The sequence below is a fragment of the Acartia tonsa genome, chromosome 6 (genome assembly GCF_053477335.1).
Source record: "Acartia tonsa isolate MP-2025a chromosome 6, ASM5347733v1, whole genome shotgun sequence".
NCBI classification, from domain to species: domain Eukaryota; kingdom Metazoa; phylum Arthropoda; class Copepoda; order Calanoida; family Acartiidae; genus Acartia; species Acartia tonsa.
The window spans coordinates 16,234,084-16,259,039 of NC_137265.1; the positions used below are offsets into that span (position 1 = coordinate 16,234,084).

At 30.9% G+C, this 24,956-nt stretch overlaps 1 protein-coding gene across 3 annotated transcripts in view; it reads right to left on the reverse strand.

The window, feature by feature from the left end:
• LOC145321978 (uncharacterized) overlaps window positions 1-24,956 on the reverse strand; it is a 33,156-nt gene that overhangs the window by 3,181 nt on the left and 5,019 nt on the right. For 2 of the 3 annotated variants that reach the window (XM_080163700.1, XM_080163699.1), the window contains 7 exons: window positions 19,479-19,584; window positions 19,128-19,201; window positions 16,877-16,924; window positions 13,665-13,740; window positions 12,380-12,527; window positions 10,977-11,038; window positions 458-605 (listed from right to left, as the gene is read on the reverse strand). In XM_080163700.1, coding sequence (XP_080019826.1) covers window positions 458-605; window positions 10,977-11,038; window positions 12,380-12,527; window positions 13,665-13,740; window positions 16,877-16,924; window positions 19,128-19,201; window positions 19,479-19,584 — 662 coding nt within the window. Of the gene's footprint in view, window positions 1-457; window positions 606-10,976; window positions 11,039-12,379; window positions 12,528-13,664; window positions 13,741-16,876; window positions 16,925-19,127; window positions 19,202-19,373; window positions 19,425-19,478; window positions 19,585-24,956 lie in introns of those variants that run through there. The other variant, XM_080163701.1, reaches the window with a different exon arrangement.

Sequence of the window (24,956 nt, forward strand, 5' to 3'; positions counted from 1 at the left end):
AAATTACTTTTTTATAGGCTAAATTTATTAGTCGAACTCTGCTAGTTAATCAATGACGTAAGGTTTTTGAGTCAACGAATGAGATAACGTGTTTATAAAACTATTTTTTCAAACATAAATTACAGTCCAATATCCCCTCCCTTCTTTTTTTCGGATGGAATCACTAAAATTGGCACATTTTTTCTTAGTCTTTATATTCAATTTTCTAACCTTTGGCATGTCATAATTATACATATATCGGGATGTCTATCTGTCTGTCTGTGCCGAATTGGTTTCCTTATTTTACGATGTGGCTACTGATAGGCGCTGGGAAGGTTTATATCTATTTTGGGGTACCATTACAATCTCAAAAGAAATCGCCCATACTTTTAATTTTTTGAAACTATAATATAAAATGGAGGTTTGACTTTTTCTAAAAGGCCCCTATGGGCTTAGCGGCTAACAATATTAAAGTTACCTAAAGGAGCTCGAAGATTAAATATGTCCGGCGAATCCGCGACCATCTTCTTGTTGACCAGCCCGCCGGCGGCTGGGAAGGCGTAGTTGTCCTGGGACACGCCAAGAGACGTTATACTTCGGCTCTTCGAGTCTATCGCCGTTGGTCTCTAAAATTATAAAAATGTAAAATTTCTAAAGAGATGTTTTGTTTCTAACAAAATATCCCACTATTTTATTTTAAAGGATTACTTTAAAATTTATTACATCAATGATCGGTTTAAAGTTTTGGTATGCTGAACTCGCAGATTAGATTGAACAAAGTTGGAAGAGTTAAAGCTTTTGCACAAACTCTTAATTCCACACTCTACAGTTTCACATCATTCTGGTGGAAATTTATGTAAGAATCACAGAAAATCCAGGAAGAAAAGCCAATAAAGAAGAAGTAAAAAATTTCAATTTATAAATTAGTACAGAATTCTTTTTTAACAGTAATAATCATTATTTAAACCTTTTTTTAATAAATAATAAACTATTCTGAGACATGATGATATATTTTGATTTAAACAATCATTGTAAATTAATTTAGTCTCTTGTAAAAATGAATCAAGCAATATTAGCTTTGTCATTTGAGAGCAATGGCCAAGGCAAGGGTTTAGTACAGTAATTTTTAATGGTCTCCTAATTTTCAGATGAAACAATTTATATAGGGTTAGCTTTATTTTAGGACAAGACATCCTGACACTGTAACAGTAGACAGAGTCTACAGCTTTCTTCTTAATAATATATTTAGAAAGTAACACATAGTCTAATTTAGTAGAGTCTATTTCATTACCCAGTTGACTTTCTCTATTATTCTATGATAAAATTGCAACACAAATCCAAATGTTGCAATGTTGCTGAAAAAATTTATTTTTCTTACTTCATAAATTTTACTGGAAAAAAAAGAAAAAAGAATATCTACAGTCTTAGTAATACAGATCTTTACAATGTTAGTAAAGGAGTATTTTAATAAATTTTCTAAAAGAAAGGAAATTTTACATATTAAATGGTCAAAAAACAAACAAATGACCCTTTCTTCGAGGAAAGTTTTTTCCCAAGAAAGTGCAAGTGAGCAGTGCATTGAAACTTTGGGTATAAAAGTATGTAGAACTATACTACTTATGCGTAAGCACTTGCCTATCAAAACTAAAACTTTTCTCATTTAGGAAAGAAAATATTTAGAAGGGTGGATTAATTTCTCAATATTTTGCATGTAAAATGCATGTTATTATAAAAATTTACAAATTCTACCATTATTAGAATTTTTTTATGCACAATAATAAAGTAACTTTACAAAGTGTTAAAAAATCAGCCATGTGACGTCATAAAAATGAGGGATATGAGAGGAGAAGTGGGAAAGAAAACCCTTAAAAAAGAGATGGATAATCCCTCATTTTTATGACGTCACATGGCTGATTTTTAGTATTTTATTAATATAATATTTGTTTTTTAATTGCTTTATATATATTACTAGCGGCTACGCCTCTAGAGGCCTCTAGGTGCACTTGAGAAGGGGAGAGTTGAATCCCAAAACCTATTTTTTAAAATTTAGATTTCTTTTAACCCTTACAGCTCGGGCCCCAATTCCCACCTTAATAGATCGGGGGGGGGGGGGGGGGGCTCCAAGAGCCCCCCCTCTATCTCGGCTCCTGTTACAGATAAAGACGTAAAATTTTTTTCTGGTGGTTCATGTGTATTTTTAGAGAAAATTACTTTTACTAGTCATAGCGGCCAGGCCGCTTCTTAGCCTTTTTAGCGGCCAGCCGCTAAATTTTAAAACAGCTGTAGAGCGGCCAATTTTGCAGCTAGGTTGACCAAATTTTAGGACGAACTATTATTTTTCATAACAAAAAAATTACTTTTTCTGATCATCGCCGAAAAACGGCAAATAACGGAAACCGCCATTTTCGGCGGTTACGGCGGTAAAACGGCGGTTGGCGGCGCCAATTAATATTTTTATCAGTTTGATGTTGCTCAAGGATTTACCAAAAAAAAATATAGGTCTCTAGCTGTAATAGAAGCCACGATATTAATGATATATGTCTGTGGTAAAAGCCGGACAAAAATCGGTCATAAAGTCGGTCGGGAAGCGGTCAAACGGTCATAACACAACTTTTCTCAGAAGGTCATTGATATCTAAGTATTCACCAAAAAAATTTTAGGTTTCTCCTTATACACAAAAGTCATAATGTAGAAATTAAGATTTATTTAGAATTTTTTTTTCTAATTTTGGTGCTACCCAATCGACTTTGACCGGACACCACGACCGACACAGACCAGATATCCTAATAAAATCAACTCTTGCCGACGTATAATTACTGTCATGAAGTCACAGCACTCCATCTTACCTACAAAAAAAATGAGATTGAAAAAACTAGAGGGGGGGGCTCTTGGAGCCCCCCCCCCCCCCGATCTGTAAGGGTTAAAAAGTTAAAAAAAATTGTTAAGGAGAACCTGATCGTTTCCGCGGTTAGCTAGATCCTTCGGTACAGACAAAAGATACACAGACAGACAAAGAGACATCCTGTTACTTTATAAAACACTAGCGGCTACGCCCCTAGAGGCCTCTAGGGGGCACTTGAGGAGCAGAGAGTCAAATTTTATAACCCAATTTCTTATTGTAAATTTTAAAAGAAAAAGTAAAAAAAAATTTGATTATTTCATTTACAGAAAGATTATTTCTTTATAGCATAAAACATTTATCTTATATATAACAATCCTTATACTAAAGTAACAGGATGTTTGTTTGTGTGTATCTGTGTGTCTGTGTGTGTATCTGTGTATCTGTGTGTCTGTACCGAAGGATCTGAACACAGTAATAGTGTCTGACTGATTATGACGTAACAAAAAAAAATTAGCCAATAAGAGGCCGTTATTGACCAATGGTAAAATTTATAGTGGCCTCTCATTGGCTAATTTTTTTTGTTACGTCATAATCAGTCAGACACTATTACTAGGTTCAGATCCTTCGGTACAGACACACAGATACACAGATACACACACAGACACACAGATACACACACAGACAAACAAACATCCTGTTACTTTAGTATAAGGATTGTTATATATAAGATACACGTTTTATGTAATAAAGAAATAAGCATTCTGTAAATGATATAATCCTAATCTTAACAGACATTTGTTTGGACCAGCTCACAACTGGGTATCATAACATATAATAAAGGGGATGAAAAGAGAACAACACTATATTCAAGAAAACAAGGATGACAACTTTAAAAAGAAATCAAACTGTGAAACAAAAATGTAAAAACATCTCATCAGATTAAGAGCTTGAATCCCCTTAGAAGTAAGGCTTCTCATATTAGTTGTATCCTAAAAGGAATTACTCCTAGAAAGAAAAATAGACCAACTCTATATTTATTTTCTTGGTAAATTGCATATTCTTTTATTCAATAAATAACGTCTTTTCCTTTGCTTTTTCTTCTAAAAAAAAACTCTATAAGTTTCTCTATTGATTAGATTATATTCTGTAGGCCATAGCTTTGAATGATAAACTCTATATGTATTATCTCTATTGTTTATATTTTATTTTGTGGAAATAGCTCTGAATAATAAACTCTATATATAATATCTCTATTGTTTATATATTATTCTGTAGACATAGCTCTGAATAATAAACTCTATATATAATATCTCTATTGTTTATATATTATTCTGTAGACATAGATCTGAATAATAAACTCTATATATAATATCTCTATTGTTTATATATTATTCTGTAGACATATCTCTGAATAATAAACTCTATATGTAATATCTCTATTGTTTATATATTATTCTGTAGACATATCTTTGAATACTAAACTCTATATGTAATATCTCTATTGTTTATATATAATTCTGTAGACATAGCTCTGAATGATAAACTCTATATGTAATATCTCTATTGTTTATATGTAATTCTGTAGACATAGCTCTGAATAATAAACTCTATATGTAATATCTCTATTGTTTTTATATTATTATGTAGACATAGCTCTGAACAATAAACTCTATATGTAATATCTCTATTGTTTTTATATTATTCTGTTGACATAGCTCTGAATAATAAACTCTATATGTAATACCTCTATTGTTTATATATAATTCTGTAGACATATCTCTGAATAATAAACTCTATATATAATATCTCTATTGTTTTTATATTATTCTGTAGACATAGCTCTGAACAATAAACTGATAAGATTACAAAATTTATGAACTCCCCCCAGAGCAAGGAGCTAAATATACAGTGTGAGGTTTAACCAAAGATTACTAAAGACGAATGGTTGGGTAGCTTGTTCTCAATGATTACCCCCAGCTCATAAAGACAAATAGCGGTTTTATTTTCAAACAGATTTTCAAAAAGTCAAGTATGGAAACTGAACATAATATTCATAATCCTATAGTATAAAGTAGTACGTTTTTTTTTGTCTAAAGCTAAATATCTAAGAAGTTACTGGCGCCAATTAGTTTGAGAAGCTTTATAAATGCCTTTGGGTGGTCAAATGGTATTTTCCTGACCTTTACGACCCAACTCTAGAGGCTAGGAGCAAAGCAACTAGTAAATTTATGTTCTATAAGAAGATTTACTTTATATGAGATCAAATTTAATCCACATGCAGAAGTAAGCGAAATCTTTTAAACAGACACACAAACAAAGTCATCAACACCTTTTTTCTGAAAGATAGTGTTCTATGGTTTAAATGTATCTAAAATAATATTTGCAACACAGGAAGAAGTATATAGGTGAATTCAAAGAATATCTACAAAAGTTGGTTAAGCAGTTTACCCCGAAGAACATTTTCTACCACAGAACCCCTCATCCCCTTAATTTGAATATAAAATGAAAATAAAATGGTTTGATTATACTGGGTACACGGAAGCCCAGCAAGGGGAGGATACCACGGGTGATGGCCCTACAGATTTAGTGCGTCCTGCAGTGGTTAGGTATAAAAAGAACAAATATCTTCCCTTCGTTTTTAATTTTCTTTTTATAAGGGGGAACGGTTGCTACCATTCACAATACAGATGGTAATTAGGGTATCACTAAAAGCATTTCAGTTCAACTTAAAATAATAACATGAAGAAAGAATCTATATCTATTATTGGTTATGTTATATATAAGAGCCCTGTGTGGTTTGTTTCGGTTACTTTTATTTGTTAACTTTGAAGTTTATGTTATAAATTTTTAACACATATGTACTTTAACATTCAATACTAAAATCTTTCAGTTTACGAACCCATACATTTCCTTTGAATTGAAATAAATATGAAACAAGGTTTTAACGTTTGAAGAGTTCAATGTAATACATCTTTCCTAAAACTTTGTATTATACTAGTTTCTTTAAATAGAGGAGTTGTAAGTTTCTAGTCCATTGTCCTATCATTTATTTTATAAGATATTGCCGGTTGGCATACTTCTTTGGAAATAGACTAAAACCTGCCGAACCAAAGCAAATCTTCTGTAAATCTAAATTTTAATTTCTGTAATATAGACTTTATATGTGCAGTTTTTCTCTCGGGAATCGTTCCATTCTATACCTATATAAGCGATTACTTTTTCTGTTTTTAACCTTACGAATTATTTTCGACAGATTTTTTATAAAACGGCTTGCTTTATTGCATCAAGATCCATGACAGATCTATATAGGAAATAAACGTCTATAAATGAGCTTGAATCATCCAATAGTAGAGTGTTTAATACTCATAGTGCTCCAATAATCCATAATAAACTCTCATTGACCAGAATGATAAGACCCATTATTTTACTCTATGAAGAATAAATTATTTTTTTTAATTTCATTTTGCTATTTGAATTATATCAAAGTATTAAATTTTTATTCATAAAATAGAAAATTTGAATTTATAAAATAGTAAATCAAAGAAAACTTAGTTTTAAAATAATTTGATACTAGCAAAGCGTCCATAATGTGTTCAGAAATTAAACTAAAATTAAACAATTAACTAAACATTCTAACCCTTTCAGGACGATAATTTGAAACAAAAAATACTACGATCTATTTTAAAGAAAGAGAGACAAAATTATAAATACAGTTTTAAATAAAAATAATGAAATTTTAAAAAGATGGAATGAAAGGAAAGTGAGAGAGAGGGACATTTAATCTTTAAAAAATGATGAAAAAACGAAACTAAAGTTGTAGTAATCTTATCTTAACCCATTAGTGCCGAACCGGGCATCAAAACCCGGTTCCGAAAAATGGAAAAAAAACCGGTTTCCGGCTTCATAATTGCATCATTCTCAGAATGAATCCCCCCTCTACTACCCTGACTTTCATTTCCCCCTGGAGCAGGCAGTTTAGCTTACTTCCGTTTGCTGGTATAGCTCAACAAAATTTGAAAATCATGAAAATCAAAATACCCCTTCTAACTTTTTTGTTTTTATAGTAAAGTCGCTGATTTTTTTTGTGAAATCTAATGTTTATTGACAAGTACATCTATTTGTGAATTCGTTTTATTCAAATTATAATTTTTTATATGATTTTTTTATCGTTTTTTTACGCCCTATTATGACCCGGTTCGGCTTGGCCATAAATACCCGAAAATTTTAAAACCCGGCTCGGTTTCGGTTTTTATTACCCGGTTTTAACTTTTCAACCAATAAAAATAACAGTTTACGTCATTAGTAAGGGTTTGAGCCACCCTAATAACCCTAGTAATCTCTATAGGTGTCACCCAATAGTTTTATGCTCGTTTTCTGATATGTAACACCCAAATTTTATATGTTCTTTTTTTGTAGTGTGTGTCTTTTAAAACTTCGAGCAACGGGTTTTTTTACCCGAAAACGGCGGCACCTATAGCCGAAACACTAAATTTGAAATAAATCGCTTCGTATTATACTTGTAGCTCTTTAGATTACATGAGGTTGTGTAGTTTTCAATTACGGATCGTATCAAAGTTCTAAAAAGTGTTCATCTCACTTTTGGCGTTCAAAAATTACATTTTTCGATTTTTGGTCAAAATAACCGGGTTTATACAGGTCAACCGGGTTTTAAAACTGGGGGAAAGCACCAAAAACGGGTGTTAATGCCTGGTTGGTATTTATGGCCAAGCCGAACCGGGTTTTTTTGCAACTTTCCTGTGCACGCCACTAGAGCAAAACAAAAAAATACGAATTCCGTTTTGACCATTATAAAGCTTCCCTGAAACTTACAGCTCGATCGGCCCATAAAAGTGGCGCTCGGCACTAATGGGTTAAAATAGTAACTTTTTTGTAGTTGGGTTGATATTCAGGGATCGGACAATGGAAGAAAAAGATTAGTATTCAGGGATAGGCCAATGGAAGAACAAGATTAATATTCAATCTAGCCAATAGCGGGATAATTTTAGAACGCCGCCTCTAGTACTATCATATGTAACTATCAATGATTGTTAGTTGCGAATACTGGGATAAGACAATAGCAGAGAAATCAATCTTAACCCCCCTTAAACACAATTAAGACATAATTTTGCAAGTTAGAATTATGCGATATATATCTATTTATCTTCTATTGAAGTATCATTGTATATTTGGTAGTAAACACACTTAACTGAAATTGGAAAATTATACAGTTTCAATTTCAAATTTAAATTTATTTCTACACAATACTTGTGTTGCAATCTTCTTTCTCAATGTTATTGAATTGCTTTCAGTGTTTTTCCTCAAAATGCCTAGGAAGCTCAGAACCCCCCCCCCCCCCATTGTCTCACAGGGGGAATAATCCTGCTGGGCATTCATCTGCAGTGCCCTAACCCTGCAGGGTTTCCCTATACTCAATATAATCTAACCTAATCTGACCTAAAGTAAAAACAAAGACACGAAAAACTACCCCATTTATTTTCAAATTATTTTAGAATTAAGGGGGTGGGGGTTCTGTGCTCGACTAGGCGTTTTGAGGTTAACACATTGCTCTTATTTAGCGTGGTAAGTGCACACACGACTGTAAAGAAAAAGTAAAACTATCCAATTTAGGCAGTCATATAAAAACAAATGAATAATTTTAAATTAAACTGATTGATGCCTTAAAATTAAATATTGTTTGAAAAGACAATTAAAAAATGCATTTTGTTCTGCCTTTCTTTAAACTTTTATCTTTATTATTTTTAAGTTTTTACAAGCGACGATGGTAATTTCACTGAATTTCTAAATTGACCCCCAAACATATATACTTTTGAAGAGGACTACAAAAAAATAACTATGCTGCATGGAAAGCGACCCGCAGTGTTAAAGGACTACACCAAAAAAAATATTGAAAATAGGGTGAGAACACTTTTAGATGCGAGGGATTTACTAGCTAAAACTTTTCGAGTCTGTCGAGCCCTGGAACTCTCCCCTACCCCCTGCTCAATTACTCTAAATAAAATGAAAAGAAGGTGTCTTAACTTTTTTTTTTAGCTAGCCGGTGCTTTTAGTAAGTAGTAGATGTAAAATTTTTCATAGAATTCAGATATGCAATCGTTTTTTTGTAGACCTCTTTTTTTAAAAGTAATCTAAGTTTAAAAAAAAATTAAGTCGATTTTAAGGTACTAAAACGCAACAAAAAAAAAGGAAGAAAATAGCCATTATGAACAAAAATAGTAAGATCTTTAATTTGACACCTTACTTTTTTAATTTTGTCAGGTAATTATTGAAAAAATAAATTTTTTAAAACCCACAAGAATAAAAACTTTGAACTTAATTTTATCATTACACAGGTAAAAAAATATGGGTTCATATATACCTTTAGAATCAGAAAAATATTACGAATCCATTGTAAGCAAAATTGAAAAAAGTAAAAAAAATAAAAAATAAAAAAATGGCCTAATATATTTTTTTGTACAGGCAACACTTTCTTCATCCCCTCTTTACCCCCTTCCCATTTTTATTCTCAATTCAAGAAATAAGATGGTTGCCTGTATAATATAATATAATATTTTCTTATAATTCTTTTTATTGTAGTTTATATACTATATTGTAAACTTTTTATTTCAATTTTGCCTAGAATGGATTTGTAATATTTTTCTCTTTCTGACAGTATATATAACGCCTATTTCTTATGCCTGGGTAATGATAAAATTAACTTCAAAGTTTTTATTCTCGTGGGTTTAAATAAATCGATTTTTTCAATAATTACCTGACAGAATTGAAAAAGTAAGGTGTAAAATTAAAGATCTTACTATTTTTGTTCATAATGGCCATTTTCTTTCCTTTTTTTGCTGCATTTTAGTACCTTAAAATCGACTTAATTAAAAAACAAACAAACTTATATTACTTAAAAAATAAGAGGTCTACAAAAAAACCGATTGCATATCTAAATTCTATGGAAAAATTTACATCTACTACTTACTAAAAGCACCGGCTAGCTATACAAAAAAGTTAAGACGCCTTCTTTGGGGGATAGGTTATTATTTTTTCAGAAGTCATATCTATACTGGCGGTGCCTGAACTAAAGTTATAAAAAAAACAATTGAAAAAATTACCCCACGTTTTTTTTATTTGAAAAATAAGTCTGGGTTTCTGTGCTCAACAAGGAACTTCGAGGAAAACACCAAACTTTGTCTGAAGTGCAAAGTTAGCTTGCTTGTATTTCAATAACAAAAATAATTATGGCCAATGCTTCCGAAATTGAGATGTGTAAATTATCTATAAATCGTACGGATTTTTTGGTGTTTTCTCATAAACCTATTTCTTGAACGTCTCGCCGTAAAACCGAGCCCTACTTTGAAAAAGTGTTTTAAAACGCATATATTTCTAATCCTACAGGGTGCTATCCCTGCATGGTAAAATCCCAACCTTTTAACCTTTTATTAACCTAACTTAACTATAATAAGCACCAAAGATACGTTTATTATAATTTTCGTTTGTTCCCACTTAAAAGTTAAATAAAAAAATAAATAGCCTGAAACCATTTCAGGACTTTAGTGTCATTTGTTAACAGACAAATATAAAAAAACCTTACTATTGTATTTATAAAAGGATATAATCCCTTCTTGTTGTTAAAGGTACAAATTTATTATACTTTTATTACATACTTTATTTCATGATTAAGAAATAATAAAGTAATTGTCAGGGGAGAAATTCATTACTCGTTGTCAAGGTTGTAATTTTGACACAGAAATTAGCTACAATTCTTTATTATTATGTTAATATTTTTGTCCTTTTTAAGGGTATGCCTAAATCAAAATAAAAAAATCATTATAATTATATCTGTATTATTTTTTAAAGGGTAACATCTAAAAAAAATAGTGCTTAACTTTATAACAGAATATTAGTTAGAAATTTAATTACTAGTAAATACATAAAAAGGTTTGTTTGTTGGAGCTAATGATCTCGGAAAAAAATTATCCGAATTGTCTGTACTTTTCAAAGAAGCTGTTGGAACTATTTTTAACGTCTTTAGTTATGACGCTGTGTCGGGCCGAGATTCGAAACTATTACAAAGCCCGGGTTTAACCTGTATTAGAGACACACCCACAACAGTACTTGTAAAGTATCTTCGCAACTAGAATATTCAACTAACCTGACTAAATGAGGAAGCTTTGGGACGCTTGTTGGATATTGATACTAACTCAGGAAGATCTTCTAAAATAAAGATAAAATTATCTAGCTTTCTATCTATCTATCTATATAGATTGTTGGATATTGATACTAACTCATGAAGATCTTCTATAATAATAGGTAAGATTATTTATCTAACTAGCTATTTATCTTTCTATATATCTTGTTGGATATTGATACTAACTCAGGAAGATCTTCTATAGTAAAAATGAAATTATCTAGCTTTCTAGCTATCTATCTTCTATCTAGCTATATAGCTTGTTGGATATTGATACTAACTCAGGAAGATCTTCTATAATAAAGATAAATCATCTAGCTTTCTATCTATCTATTTATCTTTCTATAATACTTGTTGGATATTGATACTAATTCAGGAAGATCTTCTATAATAATAGATAACATTATTTATCTATCTATCTATTTATCTTTCTATATATCTTGTTGGATATTGTTACTAACCATGAAGATCTTCTAAAATAATAGATAACATTATTTATCTATCTATCTATTTATCTTTCTATATATCTTGTTGGATATTGATACTAACTCATGAAGATCTTCTATAATAATAGATAACATTATTTATCTATCTAGCTATTTTTCATTCTATTTATCTTGTTGGATATTGATACTAACTCATGAAGATCTTCTATAATAATAGATAACATTATTTATCTATCTAGCTATTTTTCATTTTATTTATCTTGTTGGATATTGTTACTAACTCATGAAGATCTTCTATAATAATAGATAATATTATTTATCTATCTAGCTATTTATCTATCTATATAGCTTGTTGGATATTGTTACTAAATCATAAAGATCTTCTATATTAATAGATAACATTATTTATCTAACTAGCTATTTATAATTCTATATAGCTTGTTGGATATTGATACTAACTCATGAAGATCTTCTGTAATAATAGATAACATTATTTATCTATCCATATATCTTGTTGGATATTGATACTAACTCAGGAAGATATTCTAAATAATAGATATAATTATCTATCTATCTAGCTATACATATAGCTTGTTGGTTATTGATACTAGATCAGGAAGGTCTTCTATTATAACATATAAAATTATCTATTTTCTATTTATATTTAACTAACTAAGGAAGATCTTCTATTATAATAGATTTATTTATAAATATTTTTATCTAATTTTCTATTCCAAAGGGTTGGTTTAATATCAATACTGTCTTTCTTTAAGTAAACACTTTTGATTTAAAACAACCTATCAAAATTTAATAAAAATACCTAAAGTCCTTTAGCCAACGATCAATATAACGTGTTTATAAAACTTTGGGTACCAGTACAACTGGGTACCAATGACCCCTCCCTCATTCCCTGTTGCATACCTGCAGACGACTGAACATCAATGAGAGGAATATTATCATCATCATCCGCAAGTATCGACATTCTCTTGTCATTCTTGGACTCCTCGTGAGGACAATTCTTGTTCTCATCCTCCTCCAGCTTGTCCGTCAACTCTTGTGCAGCTTCCTCCTATAAATCATCCAAAATATCGGTGGTTTTCCTTAGAGTATCTTTTAAAGAACAAACCCCTTTTTAAATAATAAGGTGGATGGCGGTGTTTTATTTTTGGTTAGGTAATTTTCGGCAATGAGTAACCCCGAAGGATTACGGCATTGCAGGTATAGGTCCCGCAGGGTTAAAAATGCCCGTCTCCATTTTTTTTTAATTCATTAAAAATATAATGGAATGTGGAGTTATCTGCGCTTGCTAGGCGATTTAAGGGAAATATCTCTAATTTTAACAAATTAGTTAAATAATCTACAATATAAATTATAAATCTTTAAATCGCCCAAAGTTTTACAAATTCAAGCTTTTCCAAATTAAGAATTTGAGAGGGGAGGGGGATTCTTGCCAAGAAAATAGAAAGAAAATTATTTCTTTTTCGTCAAATGTTTTGCTAGAGTCAAATTGACTAAAACTATAAATTTACAAAATTGCTGGCAAATTATTAAATGAAGAGTATATCTTTAAAAAAAATTTCCTCCCCTATATATACAAAAAAAAGTCTTCATTATGGTGTCCCAGAAAAGCCATTTTTTTAGATTTTTGACAAGCACACTATCTAAACCCAGCACTCTAACAAAATAATGACGATTGAACCCAAAAATTAAGTTCTGGGACCATTATTTCATCTTTGTTTAAATTTAAATTTTTAAATTTTATTGCATCAGAACTATGGCTTCATGGTGCTCTTAGAAAAGGCCTTGTAGACTAGGAGTAGAATCAGGAATCAAAGTCCGTTGAAAAATATCTCGCTATCAGTCTTAAGAAAATCTCAAAAACCTCTAAAAAATTGCTAATTTCCAAAAACACCTAAAATTTGTCTTTTTCAGTACTTTCTCAGACTAATAAATATTTTAAACGGGCTTCAGTTCCTGATTCTGCTTCTCAAGACCTTTTATGGGAGCACCATGAAGCCATATTTCTGATGCAATAAAATTTTGACCTCCATAAAAATAAAAAAAATAAAAACTTACATAAAGCTAAACTAAAAGCCTTAGAACATTTTTAAAGGTACCATTGGTCTTGTAATGAGTAATGACACGGTTTACAATAGTGTGCTGAAGGGACAACCTAGTCTTCACCGATTATGTGAGAGATACAAACCTTAGTTTTATCTTGTTTATCAGAATGGTTGACAGTGTGGCCGTTTTGTTTCTCCTCAGTTTCATCCGTAGATTTTCTAGAAAAAAATTAAAAATCAACATGTTTTCAATGTACCAATAGACCTTTTGGTCATAATTAAAAAATTGCTACGCTTTGTGTCCAACCTGTATCAATTTTATACCACTTTTGATTCTACATTCATCTCCCTCATTTATATGACGTCACATGAATCAAAAGTGGTGCAAAAGTGGTACAGATTGGGCTTCGCCCGCTTTCTAAGTTGTACATAATTGTTACAAGTTTCATCCTGCCAAGTTTGAAAGAATAGGACTTCTTACATGCCTTCATTCAGGATAAAAGCTATCCGTTAAGGACATACTGACCGCTATTACACATAAGCTTTGCCTTAAAAAGCAGGAATCAATACTAAATATTACAAATACAATTATTCAAACAATAAACTTTATTGAAAATTATTTACCATAACCCTTAACGGTCGGGGGGGGGGGGCGTTGAACGCCCCCCCCCATCCGGTTTTTTCTATCTCATTTTCTGTGTGTGAAAGATAAAGAGCCCAAACTGCGTGACTTTTTAAGTTTGGGTATGACACATAACTGAGAGTTGGAATTTTTTGAATATCTCCATCCTGGCGTGCACAGGATGCCAGCAAACCTGGCAGGGTCATCCAGGTAAAGAGCAAAAATATTTTTTTGACTTAAACAAAGTATTTTATCTTGCCAGAATACTAAAATATCCTCTAGTAGTACATCCTTATATGAAATACAGGTGTTCAAGTCAATTTCAGGTTCCAGGTATGATCCTGCAGGTCCTGATCCTCCAGACCTCCAGAAATATTTAAAAGGCTCCTGTGGCCTCAATTTTCAATTTTTAAACTTAAGCTTTTCTTACATGTCTACATAATGTATTAAAATTTCATAAAGATCCACCGCCGTTTTCCCGCCGACCGCCGACTGCGGCGGCTGGCAGCTGCCAAGTACAGCTACGGCCACTGAAATTTATATTTTGACATTTCAAATATAAAATTTACATAAAGATAAACATTTTCTGCAAAAAAATTGTTCTTCTAGCTTCAAAAATAAGAAAATTACAGCCGTTTGAAATTTTTAAGTAAAAAAGGACCTAAAAACAAAGGTTGTTAAATAAAAGGGTAAAGGAAGCGAAAATTGACTTTGACTTACTTAAGGTCGGAAATTCATCATAACACAGGGGACTTGTACAAAAAAATTTAGCCCTCTAGCTCTAATAGGAACTGAGATAATATGGGGGGGCGTTGAACGCCTCCCCCCCCCCCCCCCCCGACTGATTAAGGTGCGGCAAGGGGCCCGACTGTTAAGGGCTAATTGAATTTGGCTTTTAAAATAGCTATAAACCTTTCCTTGACCTATAATAAGCTTTGCTGTAAAAGACAAACATTTCTTTTCATTGGTTAATAAGATTCCTTTTCAACACAAACAAACACAGAAAGATAGACATCCTGTTACTTTTTATATAAGAATTCCATGTTCTCATACAAAATTCCCCCCATTAATCATCTAGATATGAAGTGAAGTTTTATAATAGAAATAACAAGTAATAAAATAATAAATATAAAGTGCATCTTGTTTATAACCATATTTTAGAGCGAAGCTTCTCTATAAAGTACACAAGTAAGTCTTACATACTGTACTTATAAATGATGCTGTGAGTATTGGTGCAAAAAATATGACGTAACAAAAAAATTAGCCAATGAGAGGCCACTATAAATTTTACCATTGGTCAATAACGGCCTCTCATTGGCTAATTTTTTTTTGTTACGTCATATTTTTTGCACCAATACTCACAGCATCCTTATAAATTATTTTTCTAATTCTTTCTTTTTCTTTCACTCATTTCAATAACTTAGCCATTGTTTTTTCGTGCAAATACTGAATGCTGACTATCTGTTTTGATAGCTGAGCAACTCTATAATTTAAAATGTCCGTTAGTCTGTTCATCCGGCTGTCCGTTAAAAACGGCTTTTAGTAATAAAATGAAAATCATGAATATAAAAATGAAATAAAGAGGGCAAATAAATGATTTTGAAAAAATTTAGAAACTCTATGTCTGATCTGCAGACCAACTGGCCGACTAAAAGAACGTCTTAGCTAAAAAAAATTGAAAACCAAAAAAGTTCATATTCTACAGACTACAACATTAACCCTTACTGTGAAATTTTAAGTAACTTTCTTGTAAAAGAAAAGAAGAAAATATTATTTACAAATTAACATTTAACAACGTTCACATACACTTTACCATTTTAAGCTTGGGATTCATACAAATAAACTTCATGATTTCAAAATAATACTTTTATAAATTTACAAAACAAAAAAAACATCTAGACTGTTTTATTGATAGTAATAATTGATCATTTTATTAAATTTCTATTCTAATGTTACGAACGACGTCTAATGGCAAAATCGGCTTTAAAACTTTTAAGAAAAAAATAAACTTTTCTAAATTAAATAATTCCTTTAATAAACGGCCTTTCTGTTACGGCTAAGGGCCATGCGATTTTTGTAAAAATGAATATGTCAGGTGACATTAGAATTTAAACAACCATCCCCCTTATTTCATAATTTAATTGAAGGGGAGGGGGGAGGAGTTCTATGGTCAAAAATCGATTTCATGGAAAGCATTAAACACCATCCGCCCATTTTGCCATGAGAACCTTATTTTGATAAGTTTGATCATGTAAAGTTCATCGTAAACGCCGACAGCCTGCTTGGAACCAGTCGATATTTTAGGCTACCTAGCAGTAGAAATATCTAGTAATGATCAATGATATATGAGAATAGACGATACATTGATATACATCCTCAATGATGTTAAATAAAATTAAATTTTCTGTAGATTAAAATTAATTGTTGAAAGGTTTAATCACTAATAAAAATCCAATAAAAGTACTTAATGTTTTTGAGTCAACAAGATAACTTTGGGTACAAGCGTAATTTACAATAAAATGCCCCTATAAGAATAAAACCAGTTTTGTTAGACCCGAGAGGTCTAAGTCCAAGGCTAACAAAACTGCTATTAATTTTATTATTTTTATTTTAATATTCGTAAAAGATTGTCTGTAATACGATGCAATAAATGATTTTTCAGTGTGGCTGAGAACCGGTTCTAATCCAGCTGATATTAACCGGTTTCGAATCCGTACTGGAAAATGCATTTACCTGGAACAGTCGCTGCACAGATCAAAGTCACATTTGAAACAATTGTACCTGAAATATTATGTTAGGTTAAAAAAAGATTCCTCAGATTCCTGTAGGGCTTTTGTCCATCCAGGGTTAGGCCAATAAGGAAAAGTGATTATAAAATGAAATAATACAATGTGTCAACAATAAGGCAAAAAAGAGGTCACCGCTAAAACATTAATGAAAATAGCTTAAAACCATCTCAGAAGCTTTATGAAGCTTCCCTAAAATTCAGAACTTAAAACCATTTTAATTGTTAACTAGATATCAACAGACAAACAAAAATATCCTTACTACTTTTTAAAAGCGAAAATAGCATCTAGAAGCTCTGTTTTGAAATGCATTAATTTTTAATTAGAACAGCCTGAAACCAACCCAGAAGTTATGTGCGTTTAGTAGTTATCAAAACCATAAGTTTCAGACAAAAAGAACAACTGCTGTTAATAATAAGATGATAAAAATTTAATAATTAATGCCTTGTTAGTAAAACTACAGCAAACAATTAAATAGAACCTTGTAATTTTATCTTTGATCTGTGTTAGATGTTAAACCCGGGGATAGAAGGGTTAAGGGATTGTGATTTAATTAATGCAAAAAGTCAAGCAAAAACCTAATTTAAAGATACTATTAAAATACTTTTGAACGTTTGATATTATGGCCAAACATTTGCGTTCTTGTGTTTGAATTTTGATTGGTTGGTTCCAAATTAGTGATGTCAAAATTTTTCAATAAACAATTTGAATTATTATTTCGGATGCGTGTCTTTTATAAAAATTAATAGCGGCTTCTCCCCTAGCCCCTAGGGGCTTTGCCCCAGGAGGTAATTAAAAAAAATAGTTGGAGATGCAACCAATGCAACCAATGCAACCACTAATACATTTTTAGAAAAATGGGGAGGGAATTTTTGTTTGTTTTTGGGGGAGTTGTGGGTGTCCCACCCCCCAAGAAAATAGCCTAAAACCACCACAGGACCAGTAGGTATATTCCCTGAACATTAAAATCCACTCGATTCAGTGGTTACGGAGATCTTAATTGACTGACAGACAGACGGACAGACATCAAGCTACTTTGTGTTATAGATAACCATTAAATTCCTGATTCAAACAATTAGATTTTAAAATATTTTGTTGGAAAAATGATTAAAGAGAATTGAGTTTTGATGACAGAGATAAAGTAATAAATATTTTGATAATTCACCATAAAATCTATTTGTACATTAGTCACGTTAAAATAGTCTTAGCGGATTTAATCTTGAATTAAGGAATATAAATTTCGATATGAAATTAGAATGGAGATTCCTCACACAAAAACAGCAATCTTATTTTAGTACATAAAAAGTGCTAACAAATGTTATGTCGTAATTATGTCAACATAAACATGTAGATAAAATGTCATTAAACTATTATGTCAGCCATGGTAACTTTTTATTATGTCAACATAAATATTGTTTATCGAAATATCTTGTCGATATTATGTCAGACACACCCACTTTTCTTATTTCTAAGTCTTATTAACCACATAGTCATAAACGCTTGAAATTGTATTATGTATAATGGAAACAATTTTTTAAATGCCGAATTTAAATGTGTTTTCCCTTAAATTCATTTTTTCTAATATATACTATTTTATTAGATCATTTTCTTAGTTCTTTTCCCCTGATTTAAAGCAATTTACAAGTTGAAAATATCTGTAAACAATTTTCATCAATTTTAAGTTATAGTGTGTTCAGCGATGAATTTTAAATTTACAAATGAAATATTTTATATATGAACCATTAAATTTTAAATTTAAATGCTTCAAACTAAATATATTACAGATATTTAAAAACAGGGATGGCAGCATTCATAAAAGCGTAAATGATAAAACCTGAAATGTTGAGATGCAACACTTTATTGTTACAGGAATTATGATCTAAAGTATGAAACTGATAGGACAGTTCTATCCAGCCTGTTAAGTACGGATTATCTACCCTTATAATCATGGATTTCAATGTTCTATGAAAATGGACGACAAATTGGTATACATTCCCATTGATGATACACAAGATTACCCCTGGTTCTTAATAAAAATATTTAGCTTGGAACCAATATATCAAAATTCAATAACAGTACAAAAAGTTGTTGCGCCAACAAATAAGATAACATTGTTTAACAAACTTTGGGTACCAGTGAAATTTAAAGCCCAATATCCCCTTCCTACCTTGTCCTGCTAGAATAATGATGGTACCTACCTATTATCTCCAGTGGATGGGACCAGTTTGTTTTTATTTTCACAAGAACGAGAATCACATGTAAAGCTTGGACCCTAGATAGATAGAATGAAAATAGATAAATATAAATAGATAAAAACAGATAAGCTGACAGGTAGAGAAATTAATAGATATAAAAATGAGATAATGACAGACAAACAGCCAAAGTATCGGGCGTCTAGATTGTAGACAAATAATAATAAGATAAATAAATAAATAGATATTCACCTGGGCTGGCCAGAGCCTTAGCTTAGCTCCACAGCGCGCACACATCCTTGTTTGGTGATAGACAGATATGTACATTGTACATAGATAGATAGATAGATAACTCACCTGGGCCGGCCAGAGCCTTAGTTTAGCTCCACAGCGCGCACACATCCTTGTTTGGTGGAGAGGGAAGGTAGAGAGTTGGGCAGTGTTTCTACTAGCACAGTGTCGTCTAAATATGAAGCAAAAACTACATGGTGGAAAATATTAACATAGATATTATAGATGGATAGAGAGATATATGAAAAGTTTGAAAGTGTTTCAATTAAACTTCAGTGTTGTCTAAATATACAAACTATTAAAAATAGATGAATAGTTGGTCAGTTTGATGGATAGATGAACAGCTAAATGGATAATGAATAGATGGATGGAAGTATTGGTGGATAAATTAATATATGGATAGATAGAAACATAGATGTATGAATTGATGGTTGCATGGATAGATAGATACTGATTGATAAATGAGTGGAATAGATGTATGAAAAATGAATGTATACATAACTAGATGAATGTGTGTATTGATAGATGGATAGTTATTTTTTTTATTAAAAATTATCCTCTTAAAAAATATTGGTTAAAGGGAATGTGATTCTTCCAAACAATTCTAGAGGAAAATTACCCCATAACCCCCTTCCTTTTTTTCTCCCCTTCTTACCCACTCCCCTTCAGTTACATAAAATTAAGTTATATGCCAACTTTACCCCAACAAAATATTAAATTTTGCAGAATTAATCGGCTGAATAGCAGCCCCTGATCCAGATAAGTATAAATTTATGAAAAAAACAAAATATTAAATATGTTTAGAAAGAGAAAATGCTTTAGCATATTAAATTCTGTTATTTTTCAGACTTTTCCAATATATTTTTTATTTATGGGAAAAATGTAATTAGTAAATGTTCTTGTAGAATTGATGTATATTTGTGTGAAAGCTTTACAGTGATTTGGCTACAAATTGACCTTACTAGAGTCTGTTCTCTATAATAGACAAGACTAACAAGACAAGATGTTCAGAGATCATAAAAACTAGAGAAAAGAAAGAGATAGAATGATATTATCACAAAACTTTGAAAATATATTATGCCTTTTTCATCATTACAGACAGACCAGCCAACGAAGTAAGTTGTTTACTAGATTCGCTTTGGTAAGTGGTCTCTTAACATAAAAATAAACAATCTATTTTAGGTAGCGGCTCAGAAAATAACATTTCCCCTAAAGAGTTACAGACTGTCATACTGACAGATGCACGTATATTTCAAATTAAAAAGTATTTTCACAACTAAACAGTAAATTTCATATTTTTGGGGAGAAGGGGGCTTAAAGAATGCCCAATTGATGCTACATTGATATTATCCTCCAATATTTTATGGTATGAAATATTATTGCTATTATATCAATATTATGGTCCATCAGTCAATTCTATACAATGTAATCTGCCATGCATCTTCATTGAAAACTCTTACAATTAAACAAGAACGATCTAACATTCTATGAGAGCAAACCTTTTTGAGAGGGTAAGCTAAGTGTGTGGGCTTATTAAAATCCTACTTTCAATACTATTTTTATTCATTATTCAACGTTTCACTAACAGTTTATTTTAATTAACAATAAATTGATTTACTTCCCCAAATATGATAAATAAAATTATCCCTCCTTTGATTAGAATTATTGGTCCAAAAGTTTGAACACTGTTGGTTTATAACCAACCAATCATAATTGCTACCAAGATAGTATATTTCTGTAAAACTGTTTACTGTTTATCTAAATTCTGATAATACTGAGCTGTTTTTTCTTTCTTTTTTACTCTATGTATGTCCTTATGCATGTTTTATTATTATGAAACCAGCTTAAAATTGTATATTGTATACTCTAGTGCATTTGTGTTTGTTATATGTTGTTTATACTTTCTTAGTATGGTATTATAGAGATATTGCATTTATAGAAAACTATTTTACATTGTAACTATTGTTCCTATGCTATGTATCTATACAAGTGTTCATATCCCTCATTGACTTAGAAACTTGAACAATATTGTGTATTTTAGTTTGTTATATGTTGTTTATATTTTCCTAGTGTGGAAATATATGAATATTTCAACAAAATAAATGTTATATTTTTAGAATACTTTTTAATTTTGAATGCATCTCTACAAATGTCATTATTCTTTACTCAATTAAAATTTCTTGTCATGTCCAAATTTTGCTATTAAAGTAAAGGCAGAGAATCATTAAATGATGCATATCTTATATTTATGGTTTTATATAAAGAACAAAGGGATGCAGGATAAACTCAGGAATAAAAGGATCTGTAGTTATTCATAATAATAATTAAGAACAAATGGAGACATGTCTTGGACAATATATAAGAATTTTCAGTTATGAATAGATCTAATAATAGTAATTTCTCTCATCGTATTATAAACAGCTTTCCGCGGATATAGAATGTACAATTATAAGATTAAAACCAGTTTTTTTAGACCCCGAGGTGCCGAAGACACAGGCTAAAAAACTGGTTTTAATCTTATGATTGTACATTTATATATTCATAGAAAGCTGGATATAATACGATGCTAGACATAGTTTTTTCGTATGGATGAGAACCGGTTTCTATCCACCGGATTCGAATGAATACGAGAATCATTTTTACACAGAATAATAGAAATACAAATTTTGATTTGGATGATAGAAAAAGAAACACATTTGACAATTTAGTTTTTTCTTTATCCATTTAAACATATGGAATATGATATTCTTTTCAGATGTTTACTCTCAATGTTGTTATTCCAACAAAAAATATAAGGCACACAATAAGATTTCTGTCTTAAAAAGTTTGAGGCTGATTCCCAGGATGTTGTAAAATTAGAAATAAAATTCTTTTTGAGGGGGATCACTGTCAAATAGGAAAAGAAAGTGCCCTCAAACATAACCTTTAATGGAAAAAAGAGTTTGCTCTAAGTGTTTCAAAGTTCAGAAATAACAAAATTACAGACATAAAGGCACTGTATCATAATTTCAAATTCCTTATATGATTTTGTATATTTTAATATACATTAAATTTATCTGTTTAACCTGTTTGTACCTTGCTGACTTTATGTGTTTCTATTTTCTTTTCTTTTTTTGTAAGATTAAAAGAAAGAATTTTGTTCATTTATTTTTGCAAAATTTAATGATATTGGAGAAACCGTAAAATGCACTGAACAAACTTTTCTTTCTTCTCTCATATGTTTCCTTCTTTTATCTTTTTAACCACATTTGTGAAGTTTTTGAAAATTATTTATAAAATCTAATATAATTTAACTCCGCATTTTTTTTTGAACAAAACATTTACTTATAATGTATGTTACCCTTAACCCATAATGGCTTTTCTTTCTTTTCTGTGTGTGAAAGATAGATGGCTGTAATTAAATGACTTTTAAAGTATGGGTGTTACACATAACTAAGTGCTGAAATTTTTTAATATCTCCATCCTGGTGGGCACAGTATGCCAGCAAACTTGGCAGGATAATCCAGGTAAAGACCAAAAATATTTTTTAAGAAGCATTTTAAGTGGCCAATATACTAAAATATCCTATAGCAGTGAAAAATGTGAAATATAGGTGTTCTTATCCTGCTGATTCTCATCCTCCAGGTCTCCAGCAATCTTTAAATTGCTTCTGCGATCCCAATTTTTTACATGACATTAAAATATGGAAAAATCTCTAGCCTTTTTCCAAAAGACGGTAATAAATAAGACAAATATATTCTGAACCTGTCTAATGTAAAAGTATGTAATTTCATATGGAAATGCATAGAAAATTGAGCAGGAGAAAAAGTGTCAACTATTTACATATTCAAACTTTACTCTAAAACATAGAGTTGGATTCAATAGAATGCGGATAGGACCTAAAAAGTTTAAATTTGATATACCACTACGAAATGAATTTGTTTTAATGAATAAGGTGAATTTTTAAAATTTATACCATATTTGGCCTAAGGAGCCCCTGTGTAAATTTACGGTATAGTAATTAATCTCCATGACATTGTTTAAGATTTAATACTTCCCACCCCAAAAACCAAAATATTTCATCCCATATAAAATAACCTGTGGAAAATATGTAACAATTAGTTATATTCTATGAAATGCACATCCTAATTGCTCCAGATTTAGAGAACAAATTTAAACAACTTAGCTTGACTTATTTCATAAGGTAGGCGTTAAGAATTACAGAGCTTATGGCTGTAGGGAATTCAAGTCACTATTTCTTTCTTTTTGACTGAGATGGGATGCAAACAACAAAAGAAAAATAGTGTTTTCAGTCACATTGAAAAACTTGTAGAGTTTAAAATCAAATGAAAATTTTATGCTTGAATATTGATGTAAAATGAGGAAATTTGTTTAAGATTATTCATAGCTCTGTCTTAATGGTAAGTTTTTTACTGTGGCCAAAAAAATCAAGTTCAATTGTTTTTAGCTCTATTTTTAGTGTTTTTATGTTATTGTGATGAACAATTGTTTGATCTAATTTATTTCTAATTCTTTAAGTTTCAGTTTTAAATTTTATTATGTTATACAATAGTTGATTTAATTACAAAATTCCAAAGTTCCAAATTTGAGATTTATATTTTATTGTGGTATAAAATTGTGTGAGTAAATTTATTTGAAATTGTATACAGAAAACTGAAAACAAACACCTTGATGGAATTCAGGAGCGTATATAAGAGGGGTGCTAAATCTTCCAAATAAAATTATGATCGCAGTATACACCACCTTTCACCTTTATGAAAGAATGCTTGGGATTCGTTGCCCCCTGCCTTACTTCCTACACCCCTAAAAGTTGTGCCAGAAAAATTTTCCATAGAACATGTGAAAATCAAAATTTATTTTACTACTAAAATCACTGAAAATTATGAGATAAAACAAGGAGGACTACATCCATAAAATCAAAGCACAACAAAACGAACATAAACAAATATAGGGTAAAAACTAAACTTTTTTAACTGTTACAAAAATCACCATGCCAAACTTTAAAACGAAAGAACAATTCTTACGATCATAGCTATACGTTACCGACGGACCGAACCTGTTCAAAGTGTAAAAAATTAGCTTTCAGATAAATTCAAGTTTGAAAGCATAACAACTTAAATCCCTGTAAATATACATGAAAAGCAGAGAAATGTAAAATAATAAAAAAAATAAATTGCCAGACATTTTTTATGTAAATCAATTGAGTAAATCAAGAGGATTAAATTAGAGAGGGTTATGGACAATTATGGCCATAAGTTTCATATCTATAATACAAAGTTGAATGATGTCTGTCCATCTGTCCGTCTGAAGCTTAAGATCTCGGTAACCACTGAACCGATCGGATTCTACTCTTCAGGGTATATACATATTGGTCCTGTGGTGGTTTTAAGCTATTTTCTAGGGGGTTGGGACACCCCCAACCTCCCAAAAAAAATAAAAAATCCCCCCTCCGATTTTTTTTTTCTTGCGTAGAAGTTTGATTTTTTTTCTTATGGAGAAGTTAGATTTTTTTCTTATGGAGAAGTTAGTTCACAAACAACTACT